General features: G+C 47.7%; 2 protein-coding genes across 3 annotated transcripts; one reads left to right on the top strand and one right to left on the bottom strand.

The window, feature by feature from the left end:
* Nucleotides 1–696: 696 nt before the first annotated feature.
* Nucleotides 697–7915, bottom strand: LOC116780813 (translation initiation factor IF-2). Its single transcript, XM_032676156.1, has 2 exons — nt 6966–7915; nt 697–3835 (listed from the first exon to the last, which is right to left on the bottom strand). The coding sequence occupies exon 2, from the start codon at nt 3642–3644 to the stop codon at nt 2985–2987; it is 660 nt and encodes a 219-aa protein (XP_032532047.1). The 5' UTR covers nt 3645–3835; nt 6966–7915; the 3' UTR covers nt 697–2984.
* Nucleotides 7916–8136: 221 nt separating this feature from the next.
* On the top strand, nt 8137–9540 carry LOC116780812 (heat shock factor protein 5-like). Of its 2 annotated transcripts, XM_032676153.1 has the most exons (3): nt 8140–8794; nt 9117–9206; nt 9353–9540. In XM_032676153.1, exons 1-2 carry the CDS (start codon nt 8196–8198, stop codon nt 9178–9180), a joined length of 663 nt encoding a protein of 220 aa, XP_032532044.1. In that variant the 5' UTR covers nt 8140–8195; the 3' UTR covers nt 9181–9206; nt 9353–9540. The 2 variants fall into 2 exon arrangements, with proteins under 2 accessions (XP_032532045.1, XP_032532044.1); XM_032676154.1 differs by lacking the exon at nt 9117–9206 and having other exon boundaries at nt 8137–8794.
* Nucleotides 9541–9812: the final 272 nt, after the last annotated feature.

Genomic DNA, 9812 nt, shown 5'->3' with positions numbered 1-9812 from the left:
GTAACAGACCACCAACACAACATCCACCCTGCTGACCTTCCCTCTGGTCTTTGCCCACAGGCACCCAACCTTATCATCTTCATCATTGTCAAATCCAATACAATCAAATCACTCCCTAATAGTGCTCTCCGATCCTATTCTATGTTTACAGAATACTCCTAATTGGTCTGCTAATTGAGACTGAGTCTTTGTTTTCTAGTGGGTGCCTTGCTGAGACTAAATAGGTCTTTCTCTAGCATAGGTGCACAGGAAAACAACCTGTAGAGGGATCTCACACCAACCAACTCTGGATACAGCCAACAGCCTACATTGCTCAGCTCTTTTCTACTGACACTGTTAGCAGGAAGACCCTGCAGAATTCAGCCTCTGTTGCTGTTGATATTAATTGAACAGGTTTAATTAGTTAACCAATGAAAGTTCAGGTCAGCATCCCACAGTACTAAACTCAGACCTCAAAGAATGAAATACAGCTAAAATGTAGAAGAAATTTTAAAACACTGGGTACTGTAAGAAAACATGAGGGTAAAAAGGATAATAAATGACATTTACTTTTATTACTTCTGTAAGGTAATTTTCTGCACGATGTTAATGATAGCAAATAAGTAAGATAAATTCTACATAGAAATTATTTAAGTGTATTTAATTTGACTTACCTAAAGCATTGACTTCTATTATGTAAAATTGCATACAGCCTGTAGCAATCCAGTGTGCATATCAAGGTCTATGCTCAAAGCCACATGAAATATAAGCCAGTTATTTTTCCCCAAAGGCGTCTAACCAAAGCAAGGAAGAAACCTTGATCCATTTTTGGCTCTGTTAGCAGTATGCTAGAGAGCGTTTTTATTCTTACTTGGTTCTGCTGATCTCTTTAAAAATTTTGCTGAATCTCATTGTACATGTACTTCCCCAATACGTGAATTAAGGGAACATGTAGGACTTTTCTGTTCAAAAAACAAAATCCCTCCTTGACCAAAATGTGCTACTGCAGACAGTTTATTCTAAACATTTTATAAACAGAACTGTTCTAGTAAGAATAACTCTGTGTGTAGGCATTTTCCACAGTCAAATTGTGCACAAGGCCTGCTGCTGTTTTCATTATCTGAGTTGAGAGCAGACATAGTAGGTCAGTATTTATTTAGTAAACTAGTTGTTAATAACACAGACATACATTCAGAAATCTAGATAGAAGAGGTATAAAACAATTGCTGTCTCAAGCTCCTTTTTTTCTGCAGCTGGATATTACCTTTATCCACAGTGTAGTCACACTAATAGATGGAGGCTTGTCAGAGTTCTGGTTTATAGCCACCTTTGCTCGGACTGCTGCTAAAAGTGGTCTGTATTACTGTCTCCACTGCTGGAGACATTTGTTGGTTAGCAAGCCCTGTTAGCCTGCTTAAAGCACAGGAGTGCTCAGGTTTTTTTATCTTCTTTCATGAAGTATTACTAGCAGAACTGTATTGACAATATTTGAGTTAAAGCACAATTTAAGAGAGCTACCGGTAGTATTAGTATTGTGAATACCCTTTAGTAGGTACTTCAGAAGAAGGGTTTGATAACCAGTCCTTTGCAGAAGCCACAGTTTTAGTTTGTATCATCTTCCACCAATATTGAAAGATGTCAGAAGCAGCAGCAGAAGTTGCTATAACAACACATTGAAGTTAGGGTCACACACTGTGTCATTGCAACACAGGCATTGAATTTACTGGCCCATGTGAGTGACAAGATGGCTGTTGCTCAGAGTGGTAGCAATCACTTTATCCATTTATTTCCCTGGTCTTCAACAGTTTCTGATGCCGAAGAAAAATTTAGACTTCCCTCCTTCCTCCGGTTTCACCCAAGAAAGCCAAACAGCCAAAATCAAAAGATGCAAAAATTAACATAGCAAATGTGCAAGAGAGAAGCATGTTAAAAATGGAACAGCCCTAATCATCACCACGTAAATGATACCTTTCTCTTTCTGTGAAACTCTGGTAGATGATCCATTTTGTGTGGGAAGCATAATTCTACCTGTACACTCTACCTCCATCCACTTTCTGGCAAATCCAAATCCGTGCTTCTACTACATCAGCTGCATTAGAGGTAGACGAGAAAATGTCTTGTTTTGGGATGGTTCTGCTGACAAACTTGCCAGAATATCTAACAATATCTATGCTGAATAATTTACCATAACTAAGCTTTTCTATCTTTTTCCTGTTAAAGAGTATTTATTGATTTAAAATGCCTTACAGTATTAGTATTAGCAGCCCAACTGTAAAAGAGTCTGAAATTCAAACCTATGTTACAGCACTTCTCACATGCTAAGTTGGTTTTTTGTAATCACCAATTCACGTAGCTGGCTCAGTGTAGCTGGGAAATCCTCTCTTTGTACAACCATTCAGTCCTTTGAACACAGTCAGTGTGGGTGAATCTGCTTTCTTTCCAGAAAGCTAGACAGTATAGCCCAAGTCACCATTTGGGTCCAGAGAGCACTGGCATACATCCTACAAAAAAGTCTGGGAACAGAATGAGCAGAGGCCAGTTTAAACGTCACATGGTACCTTTAAAACACAAGAGCACTTCTCAAATACTGATTAATTAACCTTCTCAGTGTCTTTTTAACACAGAGGCATACATACCAAAGTAACCGGCAGGGTTTGGTTTGGTTTTGGGGGTTTTTTTTAAACTTTTACCGTGACGGGGGGAGCACGACCCAACTCCAACAACAAGCAAATAATCCAGGGAAAACTTCTGTAGCAAAATAGCGACACCCACTGCTGGATATCACAGTTACACCCTTACGCTCTTCGAAAACAAAGCGGAAGGGGAAACGCCACGGAGGGAGAAGCCAAACTCTCAAGGGGTTTGCGAACCTCCTCCTCCACACATCGCTGCCACGAACCTCGCCTTCCCGTCCCAACAGAGGGATGCCCTTAAGCCCGCGCACGGTCCATCCCCACCGGCCGCGGGCACTCAGCAGGGAGAGATGGAGGGACGAAGGGAGGGTGTTACGGCATCACCGCCTCCCCGCCACGCGAGCTCCGCTGCCTTCCCAGGGCGGAGCGACGCTGACGGGGAGGACAGAGGACGCCGCAGCGTTGAATGGTGAGGATGCTCCTCGCCAGGGAGGGGCTGCCGGCAGTGCTGCAGGTCTCCAGCCCCGGCCAGAGAGCCCTGAAGCTGGAGAGGAGAGAGCAGGGCGTGCCCGCGACACGCGGGTAAGCACCGCAGCTCCTCGGCTTTTCCGGCCGGGAAGCAGCTGGTCCCGGAGGGCACCGGGCACTTCTCCTCGCTGACGGCTCGGCGGGGAAGGGGCGCCGTGTCTCGCCGGGCTGCCAGCGCCGCTCGCAGCCCTGGCACGGTGCCAGAGGCTCCCGCCGCCTTCCCTCGCCTTCCCCCCGCCGGCGGCCGGGTGAATGGGCCGCGACTCTCCCGGTGTGCGCTGTCCTTCGGCGCGGCACCACCCCGGGCAGCGCCGGGCTCGGAGCGGCAGCCCCGGCCCCCTCGGGGTCAGTCCGGCCCCTGGAGCGGGGGCTCTCCTCGGGCACGCCGGGCTCCGCGGGGGGCCGTGGGAATGTGACGGCGCTAAAGCGGTGGCGAGGAGCCATCTGGGACTGCAGAGGAGAGTTAGGCGGGGAGCGCGGCGCTGCCAGGTCCTGTCCCGGCATGGCTGGCCTGAGTACGGGCGAGCCCGGCGGAAAGGCGCCGCTCCGCTGTCGGAAACTGCTCCATTGGGGAAAGTACAAGACTGGAGTGTCAGGGTCGTTTCTCCTTCCCGTTCCTGAGTTTGAAACTTCAGCCAGGGGTGGTCAGAAGAGGTCTTTCCCCCTCACCTGAAAGACCAGGTATTGATTTCTTCCTGTGGAGACATACGGGAAAGACGGAATAACCAAGCGGAAAGGGAAGGAGGTCATGGAAGCGAGCGTGTAGCTGTATGAACAGAACTGCGTTTGTTTTGCTCTGAGGCTGCCGGGTGGACCGCTGAGCTGGGAGGGCAGCAGAGCACGGCGGTGCCTTGGGATGCACTGTGCTGCTGGCAAAGTCCAAACTGGTCCGGAAGGATAGTGCTTTTAGCCCTGAAGTAATTCTCTCTGCCTCTGCTATTTGTAGATAGGCTCTATTAAGTTGCACAGGTGATGTCTGCGTTCATACCTTTACTGGCTTTCTCAAAAGCAACAGTTCTTTCAGATTTGTGTCTTTACAGGGTATTAGAATAGCTGACATTTTAAAATAAAACAAACTGCTGGAATCTAAGACTGTGAAAAAAAAAAACTGAAATTGATGCACGTATAGAAAGTAATTAGAAATATTGTCAGTGAGGTGGGTGAACATGAGACCAAACATGAGCTGTTCTAGACATACAATGCTTGTTGTGGCTTTTGTTTTTCAAAATGAATCTCAGTAACTAGATCTCATTCCTGTAGGCATTATCATGACCTCTTAAAGTTTGTTGCTATCATATCTTTATGAGTTTTTATCTCATGTAGAGCAGAGGTGGATAGCCACAAAGACTTTCAGATTGGAAGTTCTTCATGGAAGTGGGGGGTTTTCAGATGTTTTCAGACTTCTGAATTGTAGACTGGTGCAGCAGCAAGAAAATATATTTGTCATGTGAAGCCTCATCATAACATCTGAGTGCTTCCACCCCTTCCTGTATTCATCTTAACGGCCTTAATAAATAAGAAAATGCAATCATCTCTGTCTTATAGAAGAATCTGAAGGATGGCACAGCTATGGCTTACTACTCATTATGACAAAAAGCTTGGTTTTAGGTTTTAGTCTAGTAGCTTCTGCCACTAGACTAGTGACTCTGATTTTGCTTGTGAAATGACAAAGAAGGGGCAGCAGGGCACATGAGAAGAAAGAACTGTTGAAAGGCTGTAAACTACAATATAAGTAAAATTAACCTGACTTTAGCATTCCAGACATCTGTTCTGATTCTGCAGCTATTTGAGGTGATAAATGACCTACACAGATAAATCTGAACGGTAGCTATACCATAGTAATGTGCAGTTTTCAAGCATTTGCCTGAGTAAGCAGCAATTTGCTCGAGATAGTTTGCAAATCAGGGATTTTTGATTAGAGCTTAGAAAAAGTCTCAGACGTTGCTTCCAGCTGATTATAATGGACACCTCAGTGCCTTTGAAGATGTCACCGTGGGCCTGAGCAGACTGAGCATGCTTGGTCTGCTTATTTTGTTTAAGTGAATATTTTGTTAAAGATAAAAGACCCCTCATGTGTAAGAACTCCAGCATGACGAAATAGTGTTTTGAGACCTCTGACAGTTTGTTAGGCCTGTTTCTTACAAAGCAAGTTGAACCCTTTTCCCTGACGAACTTTTCCCTGAGATCATCAATGGGGCTCTAAATTGCAAGCCAGTGCGTGATGTGGCTTAGAGGAAAGACAGCAAAGCTGCATTTCTGCACTGGCCCTGTGCCAGACCACCTGTTTGTAAACTCAGAGCAATTTTCTTAGTAAAATTTCACTGCTGGAACTGGTGCTGGCTGCTGCTCTGCTTTGCTCCCACCAGCTGCAGAGCCACTGTACCTCCTGCTCCACATCTGCAGGCAAAAGCATCACACGCACTTGGCCCAACATCCGTCTGTGAGTTCATCCAACCTCCACCCTCTCTGGCTGGAACCAGGCAGGGAGCAGCAGTCAGCAGTGTTTATGCAGGTTTGTCTGATTTTCCTGCTGTGAATCCAGGGAATAATCATTTTTTTCACGGCAAAAGCAAAAGTGCTAGCCCAAGCAGACTGTTTGATAGATATTCTTCTGTAAGCTTTAATCCCACAGCCCCTACAAGTATCCATAGCTAAGGTTAAATGGAGCAGTCAGCCACAATATTTGCAGGTGACAGTGGACGTGCTGTCCCCACCACATGTGCATTTTGCAAATAGACCTCTTCTGCTGGAAACACAAACTACTTGCAATGAGAGTGATCCCAAAGTCCATGCAATACTGTACCAGAGGATTAAACTCTTCACTCTTCAGTACCTTCTTGTCAATCTGGGCTAATTTGGTTCTACTGAATTTCAGCCAGAGATCGCTCACATATTACAGGGCTGTTGTCTTTTGATGAATGGCTCAGCTGTGTCTCACTGACATATTGCTAACTGAAGGCCAGTCTCTTCCATACCCCATATTATAGAAGGAATTTACCTTCAATCCCCAAATTAGTCAGCATGCATGCAAAAAAACCCAAACAAACCACCACCACCAAAAACCCAGCAAACCCCAAGCAAACAAAAAACCCAGCCAAACAAAAAACCCCCAAAACAACAAAAACAAAAACACAGAATGCCCTATATAACAATAAAAACCCAACCAACCAAACAAAACCAAATAAGAAAAAACCCTCCAACAACAAACCCAAAACAACAACAAGAAAAAAACAAAGAAAACACAAAAAACACAACCACAAAACAAACCAAAACCATTTAAGAAGATCTTCTGAAAGATCGAGGCATAAAAGCAGGTTCTGATTATCAAACCCACAGCAATTCCATTAAAACAGCCTTTCTTTATAATTTCATAATTATGGCTCCAGAGTAATTTATGATAGATAAATATGCAGCACCTAGCAAGTCCATGGTAACAGAGGCAATTACTCATCCATACAGCATTCCAGCAATTATGTTGCATTTTTTTAAGATAACTCTGCCCTGGACATTGAAACCAGCTTCTGATTTATGTTTCACCACTCCCCTTTTGCATTCTGAGTCAAGAGCATAAATGTCTTTGAGGCCTTTATGAAAGTCCCTTAACCTGTTTTAGGGTGACCACCTCACTCCTATTCCCTTTGTTCTGCCACAGAAGATTCCTTGCTGATTTTTTTTTCCTGCCGTAATGAGGATCTGCAGTCATTGACCAGCACTGCTTCAAGACAGAGGTAATGCTCTGATGCACCTGGCATAGGTGACCTTTGCGCCTGAGGAGTGGTCAATGAGCTGTGCTACCATTGACCCACACAGTGCCCAGCGCCTCACCAGAGTGAGCACAGCTGGCCTGCTGTGCCCATAGCTGGGCAGGGATGCCCTCTCACTGACACGGGGGCTGCCAGGCAGTTTTTCTGCAGGTCCCATTAGGTCTGACCCCCTTGCTGCTGGTGCCCCCCATCCCCTCATGCAAGCAGTGGGAGCTGCTAGTGGCACCAGGGCACCATCCTCCCCAGGGACGCTGGGACTGAAGGGACGAGGGAGCTGCTGAACGGTCGGTGAGGCTGAGGGGCCAGTGGGTGCCTGAGGAGGCTGAGAGGTAGCTCAGGGGGATGTTGGAGGCTGGGAGCTGTGGGATGGCAGGGGCAGAAGGGAGGACTGAAGGGATTGAGGTGAGGGCTGGGGACACTGATGGTTGGCAAGGGCTGAGGGGACCAGGGAGGGGCTGAGGGCACTGGGGTGTGGCCTGAGGGCACTGAGAGGACTGCAGGGAACTGATGACATAAATACTCAAAAGGCATATTGTTTGCAGTATCTCAACTGAAACAAGAGAAACTGAGACCCATTGGTTGAAGTTTCATAAACCGTAAAAAAGTTTCCTGATCCAGGAGACAAATTGTTCAACCAAGCCAGCAGGACATGAACCAACTCTGGAGTCATGTTCTCGGGCGACTTGTGACCGTGAAAGGATAAAGTGAGGTGGGGGCTATTCCCCAAATGACCACCAGAGACCCTCTTGAGACCATTCCCCAAACTGTATGAGGCATGCCCAATTATTAAGGCGTACAGCTTTATCTATGTAAATGATTCCTGAGACGGGGGAGGAGAATTCCGGGAATTTAGATGAATGTATATATGGTTTACCTAGATAAATGAAGCTTTGAAACGTCGAGTGCATGTGTTAGGAGTGATTCTTGCTGAAAAAAAGTAATGCCTGCCTTCTAATACTGAAATTAGTGTTAGAGAGTTTTATTCTTCCCGACATTTTGGTGACACTGGGGGCACTGGGCGGTGGGATGGGGACACTGAGGGCACTGACGAGGGGCACTGGGGTGATGCGTGGGGCTGAGGGGACCGAGGGCACTGAGGGCACCTGGGACTGCCGGACGCGAGGCCGAGGGGCCCGGCGGGGCTGGGCCGGCGCCGGCACGAGCAGCCATGGTGCACCCGGCGCGTGCCGGGGCGCGGTGGTGGTGGAGCCGCCCTCGCGCGGCGGCCGTTGTCGTTGCCGGGGCGTTGGGCGCCCGCCCTCGCGTGTCGCGACAGTTGCCGACAGGCGCGATGGCGGAGCCGCTGCTGCCCGCTGGCTTCCGCTCCGGCTCCACAGCCTTCTGGCCTTGCCTCTTTCCCGCTGCCTCCCGGCCCTGCACCTTTCCCGCCAAGCTGTGGCTGCTGGTGAATAACCCTCGCGTCCGCTCCGTGCGCTGGGATGCCCGCGGCGAGGGGCTGTTCATCGACCAGGCGCTCTTCGAGCGGGAGCTGCTGGGCGGGGGGCCCGGCGCAGCCGGGGAGGTGGAGGTCTTCAAAACCAAGAACTTCGGCAGCATCATCCGCCAGCTTAACCTGTACGGGTTCCACAAGCTGACGATGGGGCCGGCTGGTCCCGCGCTGGGGCACAGGCTGGGGCCCAGGCTGGGGCCGGCCGCGGCGGGGGACAGTCCCGACAGCCCCGATGGGCCCCGGCACCACTTCTGGAACCCCCACTTTCGCCACAACCGCCCCGACCTCCTGGTGAGGATCAAGAGACTCACGAAGGCCAATAAGGAGAAGCTGGACGCTGGCCTGAAAGTGCCCAGCCGCCTGCTCGACGACTTGCAGCACATTGTTGGGAAGGGACTTGTTCCTGTCGCCCTCGACCCTCGGCGAGGCCAACGGGAGCGGTGAGACCGGGCGAGTCACCGGGGCGCGGTGGGTGAGAGGGTGGCATGGGCGTAGGAAATCGGCACTGCCCTGGGGGAAAGGGCCTGCCTGCCCTTGCTGCTGGCTGCTTTGTTCACATGGTGTAGGAAAAATGTCGTTCTTATGGGAGGTTGAGCTGCTGCCAGTAAGCAAAAGGGAATGTAATTATAGATTCCTACAAATGCACTGCCTATACACAAATATCAATATATCTATCTGAATATCCAAATAGCTATAGCTGTATATCTCACAGGTTCTGTTTGTGTTGTCTGCAATAAATGACATGGTTCATGTGTGTTTCAGTGTGCCCATAGACTACAGCACCAGCAGGGACCTAAAACTAATATACATGCCAAATTGTCGCTAGATAAAAGGTGCAACATGCATCCTTCGGTATGTTTAAAATCTTAATTTTTTTTTTTTTTTTTTCAAAAAAAGTTGCCCAAAGCAGCACAAGTTCCTTGTGCCTTGAAAAAGAAAAGAGGCCAGTCAAAAGAAAATTCTGCAACAGTTCTGCTTTTTGCATCTTGTATTTTCAGCTGTGGGAAACTGTATACAACATAGAGAAGAATGGAAAGGAGAAAGGAAGACTTTGAGATCTACTTTAGGAAGACACTAGTTTTCAACGAACTCAAAACAAATTCAGGATAACAGTTTAAAGAAAAGTCATGAGTTATCTCAATAAAAATGTTGCGTAATGCAATATGCTGAGCTATTATTCAACACATACTGGTTTTCTAAAATTTAAATTGTTAAGTAACTAGGCTAACATGTGGCCTACCTTAAGTATCTGAAAGACTATTTTCAGCTTTCATCCAACGAAAAGTTCCCCAGCCCAGGATGTGACACATGGTAACACAGTTACCTGACCCAGCACTGGAATGGCTGAGGATGGGCTGAGACTGATGTGACATTGGTGCCCTGCGCTGGCACAACAGGGGGAAACAGATGAGGCAGTCCACAAGATTTTCCTGATCTTGGAATGGGAATGAGCTCAGA

The sequence above is a fragment of the Chiroxiphia lanceolata genome, chromosome Z, assembly GCF_009829145.1.
Source record: "Chiroxiphia lanceolata isolate bChiLan1 chromosome Z, bChiLan1.pri, whole genome shotgun sequence".
NCBI classification, from domain to species: domain Eukaryota; kingdom Metazoa; phylum Chordata; class Aves; order Passeriformes; family Pipridae; genus Chiroxiphia; species Chiroxiphia lanceolata.
Note: the sequence above shows the minus strand (reverse complement) of the source record. Positions and strands in the feature narration are given on the sequence as shown.

Excerpts from the sequence above, each read along its gene's own strand:
- LOC116780812 (XM_032676153.1), top strand. The coding sequence starts at position 8,196 with ATGGCGGAGCCGCTGCTGCCCGCTGGCTTCCGCTCCGGCTCCACAGCC. Across the intron at positions 8,795-9,116 it reads CGGCGAGGCCAACGGGAGCG|TGTGCCCATAGACTACAGCA; the intron begins GTGAGACCGGGC and ends TGTGTGTTTCAG.
- LOC116780813 (XM_032676156.1), bottom strand. The coding sequence starts at position 3,644 with ATGCCGGGACAGGACCTGGCAGCGCCGCGCTCCCCGCCTAACTCTCCT.